At 40.2% G+C, this 19,819-nt stretch overlaps 1 protein-coding gene across 4 annotated transcripts in view; it reads left to right on the forward strand.

Annotated features, from left to right (window-relative positions):
- Nucleotides 1–19,819, forward strand: part of RANBP3 (RAN binding protein 3) — a 64,320-nt gene that overhangs the window by 810 nt on the left and 43,691 nt on the right. For all 4 annotated transcript variants that reach the window (XM_068920419.1, XM_068920420.1, XM_068920418.1 and 1 more), the window contains exon 2: nucleotides 16,672–16,727. In XM_068920419.1, coding sequence (XP_068776520.1) covers nucleotides 16,672–16,727 — 56 coding nt within the window. The remainder of the gene's footprint in view (nucleotides 1–16,671; nucleotides 16,728–19,819) is intronic.

Here is a 19,819-nt window from a genome sequence, read left to right on the forward strand (position 1 = left end):
CGCTCGCCTGCCCTCCGGGGGAGGGTCGAGTCACCGCCGAAAGGAGCAATCGCCTAATGCTTAAACGTGGCAGTGAGCGCTGTTCTTCTTGTCCAGCAGAGTCGGTGGCCTCTTCGCATCTCCTTTTCTAGTTGTTCTTCGGGGTCATCGTCCCTAACTTTTGGACTATTGTAAATCTTCCTTAACTCCCGCTCATGTTAATTCTGCCTCTGGAGAAGGGAAGCTGTTATAGAAAGCTAGGTGAAGTCTAATAATTTTTTGCTTAGCTTGAAAGCTCTGTAAATAAAGAAACAGGACTTTTATTTCACTCTGAAAGGTATTAGTGAAATATCACTGTATCAATGTAGGGTTTGGAAATGCTGCTCCAAGGTGGATGGTGTGTAGAATGCTGTTTAACTGATGCAGCACATCAGTAGTCATTTGAGAATGAGTAATTTCCCTGGAAATCTCAGTAAACACAAGTTCATCCCCAGTGGTCTGTGTTGTTCTTCATCATTCTTCTCAGGCTAATGAAAGAGGGAAAATATGTTCAAGGAGGAGAATGAAAGTGTGTATGATGAAGCCCCTTCTTTTGAGAGCATTTCTGACACCGGAACAGTGGCTCTGATGTTAACATGAAACAACAGAAAGCAAACATCTATTGTAGATTTTGAGGATGCATCCTTCAATCAGCTAACCATACAATTACATTTAAATTATTTGACAAATCCTGAGATACGATGCATCTTTGGCTGTTGGTTCCCAAACTGAAGTGGAGTTGTCAGTGCCCAGGGACACATGATAATTGGTTTCAGGAACAGTAGTAAACAGTCAAATTGGTAAGTGGTTATTGATGGCAGTATATCAGACCTTCGATAATGAGCTTTGATGGCCTGTTGGATTCTTTTAGTACCAGAAGTTTGGGAATAACTATCTGAAGTCGTGCAAGCTCTCCACTTTAACTTCTAACTCTAAAGAGAAACATTAAGCTCAAAGGTAAATTACACATTACCAATGTTTATTATGTATTTTCATGTGGACTTGTCATGTGTTTCTATTCCTCCTTCTCTATCTTTCTGCAGAATGTTGTATACTTTTTCTGGAGGACAAAAAAGGTACAATCTTTACTTTTTCATCAGGACTTCCTTTTTCTCTCTTTCTTTCTCTTTGGACCCTTCCTTGACTCCAGTAGCGTCACTCACCAGCTAATCTCTTTTAGTTTGTGCTTGTATCTCCTTCTGCACTTGTCATCCTCATGCCCTGCTATTCTGTTTCTTCTTGCCATGAGAAAGTTTTTCTTAAGATCAAGCAAGATCAGTTTGCTTCTGAACTGTTGTCTTTTCTGCTCTTTCTGGTATCACTGGGTGCACTGCCTAGTGTTAGTTTTCTTTCCTCCAGATTCATTTTGGACTTATCTGTTCTTTGTATACTAGTGCAAGTATATGTACTTTATGGAGTTGGCTTCCTTCTGCTGAAAAGCCAGTGGCTTCCGTAGCCTTCCTACTTCCCCTGTTTGCTGTCTCTGACATTGCAATGATGTTCTCAGGTGACTTTGATTGTTGTCTCCTCATTCTTAAGCATATTTGTCTGTCAACTTTGGATTGTCACAGTATTGTAGATGAAATATTCATTTCCTGTGTCTGGGTATTCACATTTGCAAACATGAAATGACTGTTTCTTTACAGATAATTCTTTGATCTTCTACTCTGTATCAGTCTTTTCCTGTTTAAGGTATTTGACAGCTAAATGTTCATAGGGAGACAAATGAAGCAAGGTTAAAACAGAGCTCTTAATCTCCCTCAATCTTGATCAGTCTGTATAACAATGCTATCTTGATCATACCTCGTTATGAAGTACGAAGCTAATTATTCTTTGACTGAAACCTCTTTCTAGGTACTTGTATCTACTGCGTGTCATTCTCGCAGATTTTTTTATGCTTAGCATGTTTAAACAATAGTTTGCCTTGTGTGTTCATGCAAGTGAAACTCTTTGGCTCTTAATCCCTTGATTGCTGCATCAAACCTTCTGGCCTTGAAAGTTCTCTTTGTTCTGCTTGTGTCCTTTCAGCTTACTAATACAAAACTTATTTTAACCCATCACTTGTACTATAGCACCTCTTTGTTTCAATTCATTCATCAGTTTCTCCTTTTTAAACAATATATCAGTTATTTTTACTTTCTAGGTTCTAGTGTCTCCTACTCTATTGTCTTCATCACTATTGAGATGTGAATATTGTCTCCAAATAATCATTCTACCAATATCTTTTAAGCCTTCAAAAATGTTTTAATGAGCAGTCTTTCTGTGGTGCATTTCTTCACAACTACAAGCATGTCCTTTAATAGTCTCATAAATACTTTATTTTCCATTTTCTAATCCTTCCTTAAAGTTTTATTTTCACTTGTCTTTCCTCTTTTTCTCAATTGAACTGTTGAAACTGTAAAATTCTGTATGTAGTGGTTTGATGGCAAACTTTATCTTGGTGGAAGGTTGCTGTCCTCTACTGCAGAGTGGCAGGTGAAAAATGAGGTGATTCAAATGCCACCTCCTAAGGAAGCTTGTACTGTGAAGTTTCCTAGAAGCAGGTCCTGGTTCCTGGCCTTTCCCCTCTCTTTCTGAGAGCAGAACAGCTGGTGAGTGGTAGAGCTGATGAACAGATTGGCTTCTCACCAGCTGTCTGAAGTTTCACTGACTTTTTCACAAAGATTTAATGAAATTGTGATAAAGGTTTTGAGGATTGGCATTATGAGAAGTTTGACTGTTGATTTGATTTGTGCCATCGTTGGAGACAGGTTGGGAATGGTAGGCACAACAGTTATTGCTACTATTGTATAACAATAGTTATTAAACAGCATTAGAAATTTTCTGTGAAGTCTGTGGTTTGGTATTCTTTGTAGGTATTCTAGCTGGATCCCGAGTTAAAAATTGACACTTCAAATCCACAAATTAGGCAGCAAAGTATCATGGAGAACTAGGGAACTTTCTATCAGTCATATATTTGCATAAGCCTGAAGGCTTTTCTCATTAACTTGCTGTTAATATACAACTAGTGGTTTGTCTGTATGTAACTCCTGAAAACGCTCCAGGTGATGCTCACTAGGTGGTAGGATCTCTTCATGTTGAGCATGAATTATTTTATCACCTTTCAGGTCAGCTGGAATACTTCATGTTTTTCTCAAGTGTAAAATTTGGTATTTTTTTCTTCACGTTTCTCTTTCAGTACTGGATGCCTACACTACCCTATGCTGGCATACTCTCTTCTTAGGCACTTGGTTAGGAAGTAAACACACTTTTTGCTTTATGAAATTGCTGGGTCTAGAGATCAAGATCATAACAAGATCACTATATCTAGCTGCCTTAAACTTGCATGAGGCCAGGAAAATGAAGTAGTTCCTTTCAGAGCTAAAGATAGGAATCCTTTGCTGAACTTGCATGGTGCTGAAATTGCTTTTGTGCCCTGCCCCCCCTCCCTCCCATTTTAGAATTCAATTTACTTTTCTGTAGCTGTTGGGAAAAGGAAGATCTGTTGTTATTTTGAGAGGAAAACTTGGCACTCCAGCTTTTCATCTTTTTAAATATTCAAGATTCTGTTACTGGAATGCTGAGGAGATCACAAACACTTGTAGACCTGTATACAACATCATCTTTACATGTTAATTTTCTTCAGGTAAGCTAGTAGACACAAAGACCGGATGATTTGTTTTTTTGTGAAGTGCTAATAATTCACACCCAAATGCCATAAACTACTATTGTTTGTAGGATTAAACTGTCTAAATATTTTAATATAATCTATTGTTAACACTCTTTGGAGTTCTTTGTAAATATTTTATTTAACTGCAAAGTAGTTTGATGCCTCATGGTTTTCTTCTTCCTGTAAGGTGAAAATAAGCTACTTTTTTTTTTCTTTTTGATTTGTAACATTTGCTTCATATGAGGTACCAGAACAGAAACAGTAAAATTACTTAATGCAGAGGGTAACATATTTCATTTCCCAACCCCTTATGGCATTAATAGAAATAATATGTTCCACAACCCCAGAAAGTTTGTGCTTTAAACATGGTATGTGGAAGTTTTATTTCATTTAAAAAAAAATGTAAAAGGTATTCTGTATTCCCATGCTATCGATGGAAGTAGTGTCTAGAAGTAGCCTGCTTACACATATTACAGGAGACAAAATATAAAATGATTTGAAGATGAAACAGAGCATCAGATGTTTTAATTTATAAAATGCATGTTATCAAAGTTTTGAAAATACAACAGAAGTGTGCGGGGTTTTTTTTTTTTCTGATGTCTATTACATTCACTGTCACAACATTTGTGAAACCTGGACATAAATGACCTAGCGATAGTCTTTGTACTTTCTGCCATTAGGTATGGTTGGAAATCAGCCATTGGCTTGGTATCTTGTTCATCTCTTCAAATCTATTGATAGCTGTTGGAAGAGTCTTATTTTGTCATTATCTGGTTTAGTATCTTACAATATTACAAATATCCTTTTTATTCTACTCTTTTTCACCTTGATAATGTTTAAGTTATAGAGAACAGTTGCTGCATAAACTGTTCAAACAAACATAACTTTAACTTTGAAACTTTGTTGTTGTTTATTTTTGCTCAAACTTTAGTCGGAGGTACTTGTCTTGCTGCTCTGTGTTGGTACCCCTCATAAGCAGAAGATTACTTCTGAGTTTGTAGTGGTTGGAAAGTCCTGGGTAAAGCCATATATGTAAGCACATATGGAAGAGCATTTTTCTTCCACTGATGTGGATTTTTTTACCTAAGCCAGAGCACCCCTAAACTTGAAACAAATTTAATAGACTAAATGTTAACTATATTTGGTTCCATGCAGACATTTTTTTTTCTTTTTAAGGAGGAGAAAAGAACAAATATATTGGCTAGTTACTTTTTAATATGTATTTATTTTGCCAAACAATATTTTATCAGGGAATGTTATAAAGACCTTTATTTTTGTAACACGACATGGCTATATTGTAACTGATTTTGCATATTTATATTCTTTAAAGAATATAAATTATGTGGTTATGTTCTTAGTCAAATGTTTTCTGGTTAGCTGAATGCTTCTTTTTACAGTATTTTCTCAATAAGCTATTGCAATCCAATGTGCTTTGGCTGGTACAGATTTTATTTGTGCCCATTGTTTTTTTTTTTTTTTTTCCTCTCCAGAGTGCAGTATGAAGAAAATGCATGCAGTTCCATTTAAGTATTGATACCAAGCGGTCTTGAATACCTGTAGAATTCACGGGCTATTCTACAACTGTTTTGAGTGGTACCAAAACAAATGGGAAGAACAACTTGTGCCGTAAGCACACTGTATGTGCTGAGAAAGCTCTTATAATTCATGCAATCAGCACTTAATAGTTGTAACTAATAGGCTGTTTTCATATCACCTAATTTTTTTTATTTTTCAAAAATTTTAATCTATACTAGTTTTTGCTGATATATTATTGAAGGATAACGAAAACTCCCATAAGATATACATAAATATCTTATTTTCCTTCTGACCTTAGCAACACTGTGTTACCTTTCAACTTTTCCGTTACTATAAGGGCACAACCTGATTTCCCTCCCCCGCCCCTCTTTGAGTCCTATTAGGTACCATTGACACTCTCCGGCCGTTTTCTTCTTGCATCTCCATCCCAGTCTCCATCCTTCTCCGTTCCTTAGTGTGAGTTGGTTTGGGGGTTTTCCTTTCCACCCTTTCTTCTTTCATCCTTCACCTGTATCTTTTTTGGTGAATTTTTGTCCTCCGGTTTCAGTGTTCATTTGTATATTGGTTTTATCACATCTTGGTTTGTATTCTGCTTCTACTGATTCAGCCAGAAAGGGTAGGAGTATGTGGGTTAGGCTCTGTGGCATTGCACTACGTGGCAGTTGCTGGAAGAGGAAGCATTTAGAAGAGGTGCTACATCTGTCTTCTGAGCTTTTTAGTAGTCCCTTATTGTGTTATTTTTCTTAAAAGATAAAAACATATGAATTGACTCTATGTACTAGCAGTGTTCTTGGTGTTACTAAACTAGCAGTTAGTATATTTTGTGATGGTATAAGGATGCAAATAAGACATGGTTTATGGAGAAAGAAGATAGGCCAGGTGATCAAGCTTGGAAAAAACAGACTGGCTTTGGGGCATACAGGTTCCTCTTCCAACCAAAAATAAAAGTAGTTATCTTTAAAGCTAAAGATTTTGAGAACTAAAAGGATCTGAGTTTAACTTGGTTATGTTAATCAGTTAAGCCATCTGAGAGAAAAGGTTATAGGTAGCGCTGAGTCTGAGAAGGAACTATAAGTAAAGGGAGGAATTGATAAGGCTGTCTCCTGCTGCTAAAAATAGTTTAATTGTTCTTTAGAATTTGGACTGTTTTGAAGGGGGAAAATAGAAATAAATTATAACATGCTCCTGACAACCAGTGTTTTCAGAACTAGAAAATGTGTTTCAATGACTTCAGGTGTCAGGCTGCAGGGAGTGCCTGGGGCCTCTCCATGAGGCCTATACTGACGTTCAGCTCTCCTGCAGAAGGTATGTTGTGGTTGATCAGCTGTATCGCCAGGTAAAGGAGTTATGGGAGGAAGTCAGTAGGCTGCGTAGCATCCGAGAAGATGAGCAGGAGAGGGTATTCTCGGAGACTGTTCAGCTCCAGGAGTCCCCAGCCCCCACTGTAGCGGAGTTGTCAGAAGGCTCAGTACCGTGTGTAAAGGTGCATCATACCAGTGTTGAAGAGGGCTGGAAGCTGGTGACCTCTCGCAGAAGGAGAAAGGCTCTTGCTCCTCCTCAAGACTTACCCTTGAAGAACAAGTTTAGCGCCCTCCAAGCCGAGGAGGAGCTGGACATGGCTTCAAGGGAGGCAACTGGCCTGGCAGACCCTGTGCTGTGCAGGAACACCTGGAAGAAGCAGCCAGTGATTGTTGTGGGTGACTCCCTGCTGCAGGGGACAGAGGCACCTCTCTGCCGACCTGACCTCTTGCCCAGAGAAGTTTGCTGCCTGCCAGGGGCTCGAATAAGAGATGTCGTGGAAAGACTGCCAAGGCTTGTCCATGCATCGGACTACTACCCTCTGCTGATCTTCCATGTGGGCGCTAATGACACGAAAGGCAAACTGGAAACCATCAAACAGGACTTCAGAGCTCTGGAGATGGTGGTGAAGGGTCTGGGAGCCCAGGTTGTTTTCTCCTCAATCTTGCCTGTGAGGGGAAAGGATGGGAGGAGGAGTAGACGCGTTTTCCAAGTTAACAACTGGCTGTGCCGCTGGTGTTGGCAGCAGGGCTTTGGTTTCTATTACCATGGGACCCTGTTTGAAGATCAACAGCTGATGGGGAGCGATGGGATCCACCTTACCAAGCAGGGCATGCAGCCAACAGATTGGCCAGCCTGGTACGGAGGGCTTTAAACTAGGCAAGATGGGGGAAGGGGAGTGGTATAGTGGCAGGAGAGTCAGTAAAACACCGCTCAAGTCAGGATGCTTCCAGTGGGTGCATACAGCCAGGGGAGACAGCATGGAACATGGCTATGGAGGATCCTCTTGCACCTCTCCTGGGAAGCTTGCATGCTCGACTGGCTCTCTGAAATGCCTGTACACCAATGCACGCAGCTTGGGGAATAAGCAGGAAGAGTTAGAGATCTGTGTGCAGTTGCAGGGCCATGATCTCATTGCAGTGACAGAGACATGGTGGGATAGTTCACATGACTGGGATGCTGTCAGGGATGGCTATGTGCTTTTTAGGCAAGACAGGCCAGGAAGGCGAGGTGGTGGAGTTGCTCTTTATGTGAGGGAGCAACTAGAATGTGTGGAGCTCTGCCTTGGGGTGGATGGAGAGCAAGTTGAGAGCCTATAGGTAAGGATCAAAGGGCAGGCTAACATGGGTGACACTGTTGTGGGGGTTTACTACAGGCCACCTGATCAGGAAGAGGAAGTCGATGAGACCTTCTACAGACACCTGGGAGTAGCCTCACAATCACAGGCGCTGGTTCTCCTGGGGGGCTTCAACCACCCTGACATCTGTTGGGAAGACAGCACAGCTAGGCACAAACAGTCGAGGAGGTTCCTGCAGAGGACTGATGATAATTTCTTGACCCAGGTGGTGGAGACGCCAACGAGGAGAGGTGCAATGCTAGACCTTGTACTAACAAACAAAGAAGGTCTGGTTGGAGAGGTAAAGGTTGGGGGCAGCCTTGGCTGCAGTGAGCGTGAGATGGTGGAGTTGAGGATCCTGTGAGGAGGGAGCAGGGCAATGAGTAGGATTGCAACGCTGGACTTGAGGAGAGCTGACTTTGGCCTCTTCGGGGACCTGCTTGGAGGAATCTCATGGGGTGGGGCCCTGGAAGGAAGGAAGAGGGGTCCAGGAAAGCTGGTTAATATTCAAGCATCACCTCCTCCAGGCTCAAGATCGGTGCATCCCTCTGAGTAAGAAGCCGAACAAAGCGGGCAGGAGACAAATCAATACAAAAGGAAGACTAGGGAAAACGTCGGCCTGCTGCTGAATGGTGTGGGTGCCCTGGGGTGATGAAGGATACAGAGGAGGCAGAGTTGCTGTATGCCTTCTTTGCTTCAGTCTTTACTGCTAAGGCCAGTCCTCGGGGATTCCAGACCCTGGGGGCAAGAGAGAACGTCTGGAGAAAGGAAGACTCTGCCTTGGTGGAGGAGGATCAGGTTAGAGATCATTTGGGCAAACATGACATCCACAAATCCATGGGTCCTGATGGGATGCACCCACGAGTGCTGAGGGAGCTGGCAGATGTTACTGCCCCTCTACTCAGTCCTGGTGAGGCCACACCTGGAGTACTGTGCCCAGTTCTGGGCTCCCCAGTACAAGGGAGACAAGGCACTACTGGAGAGAGTGCAGTGGAGGGCTACCAAGATGATGAGGGGACTGGAGCATCTCTCCTGTGAAGAAAGGCTGAGAGAGCTGGGCCTGTTTAGCCTGGAGATAAGAAGATTGAGAAGATGAGATCTGATCAACGTGTACAAGTATGTGAAGGGAGGGTGTCAAGAGGATGGGGCCAGACTCTTCTCCGTGGTGCCCAGCAACAGCATGAAAGGCAACAAGCACAAACCGGAACACAGGAAGTTCTGTTGGAACATAAGGAAAAGCTTCTTGACTGTGAGGGTGACTGAGCACTGGAACAGGTTGCCCAGGGAGGTAGTGGAGTCTCCTTCCCTGGAGATATTCAAAACCCGTCTGGATGTAACCCTGGGCAATATGCTCTAGAGGATCTTGCTTGAGCAGGGGTGTTGGACTAGATGATCTCTAGAGGTTCCTTCCAACCTTGACCTTTCTTTGTTTCTGAGTTTTGGAATGTTAGCACTGGCCTTCTCAAATAAGTGTCTTGCTGATCTCCCTTAAAGAACGGGAACTGAGAGGTTCGACATGGTGTGGATGTTTTCCAAAAAGTGTTCTTTCACTGCTAGTGGCATGTTTGCTTTTTTCAGTCCTGTAAGAAGAGAAATGGATCACATTTTCAAATGAATTTGTTTCATCCTTTCTTCCCTCCAGTTGATTGCTTATCTCTCTCATGTATTCCTGTAGTCTGCAACCAGCATAGCAAAGTATTAAGCAACCAGAACATATGCAGGAAGAAGATTGTTTAGAAAGAGTTTTTCCAAAGAGACCTTTCCTTTCATACTGTCCTCAACCTCAGTAACCTGAGAAGAAAATGTACCCGTGTACTGAGCGGAACCAGGCTGTACCTGAGGAACAGACAACAATCTTAAACACTGCAGTATATCCTCACTTCAGCAGAGTTCTCCAAAATTCCTAGATTTTTATAGATGCACTACAGACTGCAGTGTTCTTCCAGTGCACCAAACAGCTCTAGAGGGCTGTGAACATAAACAATTGTGCATCAGATTGAACTCTTACTGGACAATCAGTAAAGGAGGGAAACCTGATTTCTCACAGAAAACATTGAGGGAATCTCAAAAACTGCTGCTCTGTCTCTGTCCTCTCCTATTCTCTTCCTCAATGTTGCCCCCAGAAAATATCTTGTGAAGGATGTTTGGGAGTTAAAATTCAGAGAATCTATTAAATGTTGAGAATCACAGATAAAAACAGTTTTTGTGGTGCATTACTGTTCATGTCTTGATCCCCCAGTTCAGCCTCTCACAGGCAATAAATTACTACTTGGTCTTTTTCATGAGTTAACCTAATTGTTCTCCTTTTCAACAATTCTTTATTCACAGGTATCTTTTTTTTTTTTCTTTTTTTTCCCCTCCCCCTCAATGGTCTATTATAATGTGTAAGTCAGGGCAGTTCTAAATTTGTAAGTATTTAACTTCAAAGATTATTACATATCCAGATCTAAGGAAGGATTTGCTTTCCTGGAAGTTTGTTTCTCTCTCTCTCTCTCTCTTTTCTTCTTTGAAATCTATACGATAGGTTAAAATGTAATCGGGCAGTAGTACACTTTCAACTTATTCCAAATTACATTAACAAAAAATGTTGGTATCACTATAGTTCTTAGATTTTAAAAAAAACCTTTGTAGTCAGTTGGCTACAGAGGGTCGTGTGGTGAGGGCTTAAGAGTTGCCATGGCGTAGAACCTGGGGTCCTAATATCTGAAGAGTAATTTTTGATTTAGGGTCACCAAGATGATCAAGGGGTTTGGTGCATGTGTCCTGTGAGGAGAGGCTGAAGGAACTGAGCTCCTAGAGGAGAGAAAGCTTCAGGGAGACCTATTTGGAGAATTTCAGGATCTTTGTGGAAGTAATCAAAAAGACACAGGCTCTTCACAATGGTGCATGTTGGAAGGACAGAAGACGGTATAAGTTGGAACAACAGGTTCAGACTGGATATGGGGGAAAACTTTTTCACTGTAAGAGCAGTCAAATAATAGAAGAGATTACCCAGGGAGACTGCAGTCTTTATATTGGAGGTTTTTAAGACCAGGCTGGATAAAGCCTTACATAACTTGGTCTGTCCTAATAGCTGAACTTGCTTTGAGGAAGAGGTTGGACTGCAGTCCCTTCCAACCTGCATTTTCCTGTGATCCTAAGACAGAGACATAATGGTCTCTGTGGCAAAGGAGAATAGTGCTTTCCTGACCTTTATCAGTTCTTTGCCATGGGATTTACTCCGAGTCTGGTAGCAGTACAGAGAAGTGGAGCTATGCAGAGTACCTTTTTTTTTTTTGTCTTTTGTATTGTTTTATCTTGATTTTTTTTTTCTTTGTGCTTGTGTGGCCTTCAAAAGTGGATTCGAAAGGGTCATGGTTTTTGTGTATACATAAAGTCATGTCTGTTGGATTTTTCAGTAATGAGACATTTCATGCTGCAGTAAATATCTAAAATTTTGTATTACAAAAATATTGTGGCTGCTAGAGTACCTTCAACTGCCATGGTTGCATTGGTTTGGACTGTTGAACAGGTAGAACAAAGTTTATATCTTAGTTGCTGGAAACATTTGTATCTTAGTTCAGTACAGCTACATATAGTTGTGTACCTGAGTTAATTCTAGTGTTAAAGAGTATGTATAACTTGAAAATGCTGTAGCTCTGCCTGAACGGTTGAGCTAGTAGCTTCTGTTTTGTGTTCTGATTTCTAAGGCTTGTGAAGCAAGCTGAGAGGGTGTAATAGTAGATGTATTTTTATGGCAGCACATATATTGATAATGTCTCAGCTATGAAATATCTCAAGTCTGTGAAAACCAGCACTTGAGGCTTTTGTAATTATTCATGTAGTTTAAAGTCTTTGAAGCTTATAAATAAACTGCAGGAAGGAGTTATGGGGATTCAACCATTCTTCAGGCTAGTTTGATAGTATCTTCTGAATGGTGGCAGAAGAACCTTTACTGCAATTGAAAATTGACATCATTTCTGCATCTTCACCTCCCTGTGTTGCCGTGTTTCTGTCTGCTTGTCTGAAGAAGAAATAAGCCTGTTCCATGATTTTTAGGAACTTACATTCTGTATTTCTTCTTACCTTAGGTGAAGGAGAAGATCTTGTGTTCTCTTACTGTGTATTGTAGGTTAAGTTTGGGAGCCTTTTTTAGTCTTCCTTTATTCTATTATTGTTTTTTCCCTTTAATTTCATGACAGTTCTCTGGAGCCGACAGATCCGTTTTACTTTCAGTACACCTTGGTGGAGTGGGTGCTTGCTTGCTAAGTGAGAACTTGACCATCCACCTATGATGTCTATTAGTACAAAGGACAGTGTAATTCTCATTTTGGAGTAGCATTTCATTTCTCACATGGTGACTGTGGTAGCTTATTATGGCCTAGCATGTACTTTTCTGTTCTACAAAAATAAAATCTCCTGTCTCTTGTGCTGGTTCTTAAGTTGATTTGAAAGTTTGACTGGAAAAATATTTTGGATACTGACAAACTAAGCAAAGTGATCTTGATGGGGAGGAAGAAGGAGGAATAAGGTGATTCTTGAATCTAGTATGTCAGAATCGGAGGATTCTTGCAGTATACTTTTTTGTGAAATTGGTAGTGAAATACTGGGTGAAGTTTGGTATCTGTTATTTATGTTTAAAAAAAAAAAATAGACATCTTCAGCAAGACAGAAGGATTGAGGACAGACCCTCCTACTGAGAATTGGTTTTATTTGCCCTGTTTACTGAAAAGAAGTATGGGTGGTGATGGGTACAATGTACAACTACCTTCACAGAGAAAACATTAAGTACTAGAGTATTTTCTGAAAATGACTCTCCAAAACAATTAGGCTCAGAAAAATGTGCAATGGTTTGTGAAATAATAGGGGGTCAAATTAGATGATGTAGTGATCCTTTCTTGCCTTAAGTTAGAATGAGGCAGATGCTTCTCTTCTGGCATTGTGGCCTTCTCTTCTGGCATTGTGGCCTTCTCTTCTGGCATTGTGGCCTTCTCTTCTGGCATTGTGGCCTTCTCTTCTGGCATTGTGGCCTTCTCTTCTGGCATTGTGGCCTTCTCTTCTGGCATTGTGGCCTTCTCTTCTGGCATTGTGGCCTTCTCTTCTGGCATTGTGGCCTTCTCTTCTGGCATTGTGGCCTTCTCTTCTGGCATTGTGGCCTTCTCTTCTGGCATTGTGGCCTTCTCTTCTGGCATTGTGGCCTTCTCTTCTGGCATTGTGGCCTTCTCTTCTGGCATTGTGGCCTTCTTAGAGACTTTAGAAGGCACGTGATGAACAAGTAGAAGAATGTCCTTTGTAGAACTTCCAAAGCTACTTATTTTTTTTCCATATAGCGAACAAATCCCTCCTGTGCTTCCTGAAGGAGGTAAGGGTCTGGAGAGAAATGTGATCATATACTTAAAGGCTTTATATATATGTACCAGAAACTGAATTAAGATTGTGTGGACAGCATTGTGCAACCTCTTGCTAGGTGTGCAAAGTCAGCTTCTGAAAAACTGACGTTTCATTAGTGGCAGTAATTTTCTGAAAGTATCTTTCTTAGACAAAATATCCATTCTGTAATGTTACAGTAGTATGTGCACACATCCTCAGCACTACTGTAAATTTTGGATCTGTTAAAAATGCCATATTAGGCAAAGGGATATACTGATTGTTTGCTGTCTCCTTATTGTTACTGCTGGATGGCATCTTATCAATTGGTTGATTGATAAGCAGCAAGAGGAATAATGAGATTCCTAAATCTCAAGTGCTGGAGCTTGGAGGAGGGTGTTCTCTCAGTGGATGGAAACTTTCCTATCCTGCACGAGTGTTTCTTCCACCTCCTCTGTGTCTCATCACAGTTTGTTTTCGCTTCTTCTCCCAGTCTTGTTTCTCTGAGCTGGCCATAATCTCCAATACCTAAGATTTTCATTCTTTATTTTTGGGGTGGGTGGGTTGGTAGGTTGGTTGGTTTTTTTTTTTTTTTTTTTGTTCCTCATCTCATCAAACATTTCCTTCCGTGAGCTTTCTGCTGTTCCTGGCATCTGTGTTCTCTCTCTTTCCCCTTACCCCTGCCCCAGGTACTCAGTTTTCCATCACCAGACTCCATTTCTCATTTTGTCTGGTTCCTTTGCGTCTGCTCCTTTGGATCCCCATTCTGTTTTTTTTTTTTTTTTGCCAGCCAGGCCACGTCTATCCCCTGCCCCCAGTTTTTGTTGCTGCTGGATCTGTTTTTTATATTCATTGCCTTTTTTTCCCCTCAGGGCTTTGATTCTGTATTAAATACTAAATAGATGAGTAGTTCTTCCCTGTTAGATCCCTCTGGTATCTTTGGAACTTGTTATAGGAATGCTGTGCCTTGCGAGGTTTAGTCCTGATTTCTGGCAAATCTCTGAAAGAGAAGAACAATAATACAGCATTTTATTGCCTGGGATGGCAGTCTTAGTTAAAAGTAGTTTGGTCAAAGCTTACTAGTTGTTACTGTAGTTATAGCACTAGCGAATATTCGACTATACCAAGCACAGTAAAAAGAAATGAAAATCTCTTTGAAGAAAAAGTTTGAATTTGAAACCTGGGTAGCCTCCCACAAGCAGGTTATACTGAAGCCAAGGGAATAGCAAGGGATCCCATGACCTATAGTGATTTAAATGTTGGAGTGCTGGGCCTTTGGACTATCTTTTAAAGTAACCTGAAGATCTTGTTACATTTCAACAAACTCTTTCTTTAACAAAAAATAGCTGTTACATTTTTCACAGTGACTGTACTTTTTTTTTTTGTTGTTTTGAAATAGATTGCATAGCCCTCTATTTCAATTAAACATCATTTTTGAGCTTCAGTGGTATTTGATGCCGAGCACTGTCAGAGAAGAATTTGGAAAATAGAGGAAAAAAGAGCAGGACAGATTGTGTAATAAGGATCTATATTTCAAGTGTATTTTTAACTTCTGTTGAACAAGTTATGCCAGTCTCGTGGTATTTTTGCTGGGTTATTGGTCTGGGTGAGACCTGCAAAAGGGTGAGAAAAGGCTTTTCCACCCTCACAAACACACGCAATTCTTAGGATGTTTCTTTTGTCATTGTCAGGTGCAGTGCTTTTTGTCGTCTTTCTGCTAAAGCAATCTAATAGCTAGCAGTCTCATCCCCTTTTCCTTTCATGGTGTGTACTCTTGTGCTGACCGAGCTGCTTTAGTGACCTCGCAGTCTGCCGGTTCAGAGAGCTGAAATGATTTAACTCACAAATGTGTGTGTGTGTGGGGGGTTGTTTGTCGCTAGTTCACTTTGTGTGGTAGCGCTTGTGTAAAAGGAAAGAGGTGGGAGTGCGTTGGACAGCTCCAGTTGAGCTACCTTCTTTGGTGGCAGCTAGCCGTTAGATTGTTTTAGCTGTAGCGTGAAGCAGCACACTTAGTTTATAACATTTGAAATGCATGTTAATAGAGTTTTTCTCTGTTTCCATTTACCTTTTTTATTGTTGTTGTTTCATGACACTGTGATTCCACTGGCTGATCAGGGTAAGGTGGTCAGGGAGGATCCTTTTGTTTGTGAAGTCATTCTGTAAAAAGAGAAGGTATAATTTGATATTTATAGCTGGTTTTTCTGCCAAGAGTAAACTTTTAATTAAAATATTGAAGCAACTTTGTGTCAGAAAAGTGCCCATGTTATACAGTTAGGGCATCACATTTTCTTTGGCAAGATCACACTGCAACTGATTTAAGAAGGATTTTGTGATCCTATCCTTTTTTTTTTTTTTTTTTTTTTTTTTTTTTTACAAGCAAGGTAGTTCTTCCCAGTTGGCTTTATATTTCTCTTTTATAGTAGTCTTTCAAGTTCTAGAAAGTCTTTAAAGTTTTGATTCCTTTTCTTTAACATCTAGTTTTGTTTTTGTGATTGAATAATTGCAACAGTGGAACTTTCACAAGGAGATTAGCCAAAAAAAAACCCCCAGCTCTCAGCGAGTTCCCTTGTTCCCCAAGTCTCATTCTGAAAACAGGCTTAAACGTTGAACTCATCCTTTGCCCTACAAGCGTATAGGAAGGTTACTGACAGCATACTGTACGTGCAGGTTTTTCTTCAAATATAACTCACGCACAATGCCTCAGTTTCTTAAATGCTCAGAAGGGCTCATTTCTGCTTAGTTCCCTTTTTTTTGAGGTCATTAAGGACAACAGAAAAGATGCATTCACTGTAGAAATTCATTCTGTACTTCAAGACTAAATGTTTGTGTGCTTATTTAGAAAAGTCCCCTTCCTCGTAATGTTTGAATCGGAGCTTCAAGCAGTAAGTAGACTTACTCTTCAATTATGTGAAGACGACTGATGCCTCTGTAATAGCATACAAGGGATACTTGATGTAAATCAAAGACTTGGAAATGTGTGGAAGACTGAAACTTTAAAAAGCTCCTGAATTATCTGAAATACAGGTATCATTGGAAGTCATTAAGACCCCTTTAAGAAGGGAGCGTTTGAGCAAAACTCTTTGATACATCACTGTAGGAAAGGAAAAGCTTTTGTCGGCACAGCTTGTATGTGCTCAAAAAAATAAAATATCCCAGCAAAGGGCGTTTCCTGCTCATGTGCCCAGGCTGATTGGAAAGCTTTTAATATGATGAAAGTATTGGCTTAAAATAGTTAGGTCTGCAGGTGAAAGAATATGAAACAGTTTTCAGATATCAGTTGTACTGCTTTTCTTAAAACACTTTCTTTTTGAAAATCAAGTCCTCAATAATTATTGTAGCTTACCAGGAACTGATGGAACCAATTTGTGTAACTCAGACTTAACTGGTTTTGGGATTCACTGTTTGTAAAAGCATCATAGAACATAACATTTTAATATTAATAAATAATTAATGCGCTTGGAAAAAACAACGATTTCTCTTTTTGCAGAAAAACCTGCCATTGCTCCACCTGTCTTTGTATTTCAGAAGGATAAAGCACAGAAGGTAAGGAGATGTTGATAACGTGTATGACACTTGTGTTCTGCTGCCCTCGCACATATTCCGTGGTGGGCAGCTGTTTGTATATGTTGTTTTGGAAGTTGAAGATGGGTAATAGAGCATTAATATTTTAAATGCGTGTAAGGTGAAGAAGTAGTAGAGGGAGAAAGGTGGGAAATAGTGTGATGATGGCATGAAATGTATAGCTTTTCAGACAGCGGATAGATCAAATCTGGGACAAACCACAGGTGCTTTTAAAGCTGTACCTTGAAAGGATCAGGTGGCAAAGGAGTACTGACGATTGCAGTTACATAAGAGAATATTAAAAATTCTTTCCTCTGGTAATGGAATCAAGACAAAGCAAACGAAAAATGTGATCTAAATTATGGCTTTTCACATCAAAATATTTAAATATATTTTATTATATCTTCATTTATTAAGCTCTGAAGTGTTTAATCACCTTTGAAAGTGGTAATCTTGTTCCCTTACCCATCCCTCTACCTCCTGCCGTTTGTTGCTGTCCCTTCCGTTTGGATCTAAGGTTGCAATTATATGGTGTTGAGGTAAGTTGGAGCTATGCACTAATCTGATGGAAAGTCTTCTGTGAGTCAGCTTGCTTTGAATCAGGAGGCTGATCCAACTCATCCTGTGCCAGTATGAAGAGTAGAACTCATGAGAGAAGTAACAGTGTTGAAAGGCGGAGCAGGACCTTCTCATGAAGGGAACCTGCTATTACATTGAATCAGGTATAATGGAAATATAATGGAAACCATGCCTATATAGACTGAATGCAGTATAACTTACGTTCCTTTAGCCTTTGAAAGAGGCATGCAAAATGTTTTAGATGAGTGCTAAGACATAGTTTTTGTTATGCCTTTTTTGTTCAAACAGTAAACCCTCTAGGTTCTTATATTGTTAAAATTTTAGTAAGATAAATTGTGAAGAATCTCAAAAAACTGCATTTAATTATGTCTCGTCAGTAGCGAGTAAAAGATGTTAACAGTTTTAAAAAAAAAATAAAGTTGTCCTTGTTTCATGTGAAACTATAGGACTAACAGAAGTGTTCATATTTGTTTCCCCTTTCCCCGCTAAGGGTAGTTAGTATAGCTGCCTAATTGCTCTGGTACCACTTGGGTGTGGAATAGGTTGCCCAGAGAGGTGATGTAGTCTCTATCCTTGGAAATTGGTCCTAGGCAACCTGCTCTAGCTGACCCTGCTTGAGCAGGGCGGTTGGACTAGATGATCTCCAGGGATCCCCTCTTCACACCATGGTGAGCTTTCTTCTCCCAGTATCCCTTAACCTGACAGTACTTCCACAGTTAGATTAGAACAGTGATCATAACCACCTATAAAATAAGGAGAACAACATAATACTGTTTGGTTCCTTTGCTGACCTAGTCCGTCAGCACTAACCTAGCAGAACTGGTGCTCTGATGTTTTTTCATGTTGTATGTTCTGCAAGCAGTATTATGTTATACGAGCTCATGTGCTGGTCTGTGGGACAGAGCAGTCACACAATCAAATATGTTACAAGAGAATATTTATAAAGAATCTTAAAGAACTGTAGGGCTGATGGAGAGGATCCAGGATTCCAGGGAGGAGGATTTGTGATTTAAGTCTCCCTAGCTGCCTGTGAGGATGCTGTAGGTATCTCTTGATGCTGAGTAGGTAGCGCTGCTCAGGACAGCCTCTGTTAAGGCACAGCATGAAAGGTGTGCATAGAGGCCTGAGGAGGAACCAAGCAGCTTGAAGGCACAGGGAGGAGTAGAAATGAGTTACGAGTTGATCTAAATGCTATGTAGTGTTTAATGCAATCATACTGCCTGACAAGGGACTAGTCATGATCAGTGTGGATGTGGAATAGCTGTATAGCTTGACCAGGGAACAAGGTTCTTTTATTGAAGCAGGTTATGAAAGTCTGTCAGTGGTATCTGTCACTTGATACCTAATTTCCGAAGTGTAAATCTAGTGTAATCTAAATTAGTTGTAATAAGATGTAATTATTACATATAACGAACTTAAGTGTTTATGTTAAACTGTGTAAATGTGTGGAGATGTACAGTTTTCTTAAGGACATTTAATAATAATTGTAGCTTATGTGGAGGATGTGTATGTGTGTATTTGAGAGACTGGAGAAAACGAAGGAGAGGTGTATCAGTGCTGTGCTCCCTGCCTTTATAATAAACGAAGAGCAAAAGCCTGTTTCTGTTATTTGTGCCAGTAGCTGTTCTTTGTGGAGTTGCTATAATAGTAATACACTAAAAATATGGTGCTGTCAGCCAAATGTTATGACCACTTGATATATGTTTGTATGTATCAAAGCCTACTACTTAGGACAGTTGAGTGTCTCATCTTAATCAGGAAAAGGTGATCCTTAGGTTACATGATGTTTGAGACCTTTCACTGTGATTTTTGGAAAGATTAATAGCTGTTATAAGTAGTACAGTTACCAGTTGGCTCCACTATTGTTTCCATAGATGGCATCTGGTGAAGTAAATTGCCTGCCAAAAAAGATGATCCTTATTAAAACTAACATGAGAAAAGCTATTGAAAGAGGAGCTTTTTTAGAGGAAAATTTTGAAGAAAGGACAGTAGACAGCTTACTGGAAAAGGAAATAGTTGGAAAAGGCCACACTTCTAAGATACGTAATTTGTCTATTTGAATTACAGTATTCCTTTAGCAAGCTGTCTGTCTAGTCAAGTTTGCTTTCCTCTGGAGCCATAAGCAAGATATTTGTGGAGGGTCTTCTCTTCGGTCCCAGCACAGCTATCTGACACTAAGCTGAGAGCGAGGAAAAGGCGTTGCATCGTGTATTCAAATTAAGTTTTAGCTGTCTATGATGGTTGTTTAGATGTTTGTCTAGTGCTGTTCTGCATGAAGCAGGACATCCTGAGCAGATTGATTTATTTATTTTTTTCCCAGCTTTTATAAGCCCTCTTAGTATTAAGGCTGCTTTGATATTGTTTAATGCTCTTAACTGACTTTTCTAAAGCTAACATTGTCTATTAACTTAGAGAACGTTATTTTTCTAGAGATCTCTACTTAAGCTTGTTTTCATAAGGTGTCACACATCTGTGACTGCCTTAGGGGTTGGGAA

Source organism: Struthio camelus, chromosome 26 (genome assembly GCF_040807025.1).
Source record: "Struthio camelus isolate bStrCam1 chromosome 26, bStrCam1.hap1, whole genome shotgun sequence".
NCBI lineage: Eukaryota > Metazoa > Chordata > Aves > Struthioniformes > Struthionidae > Struthio > Struthio camelus.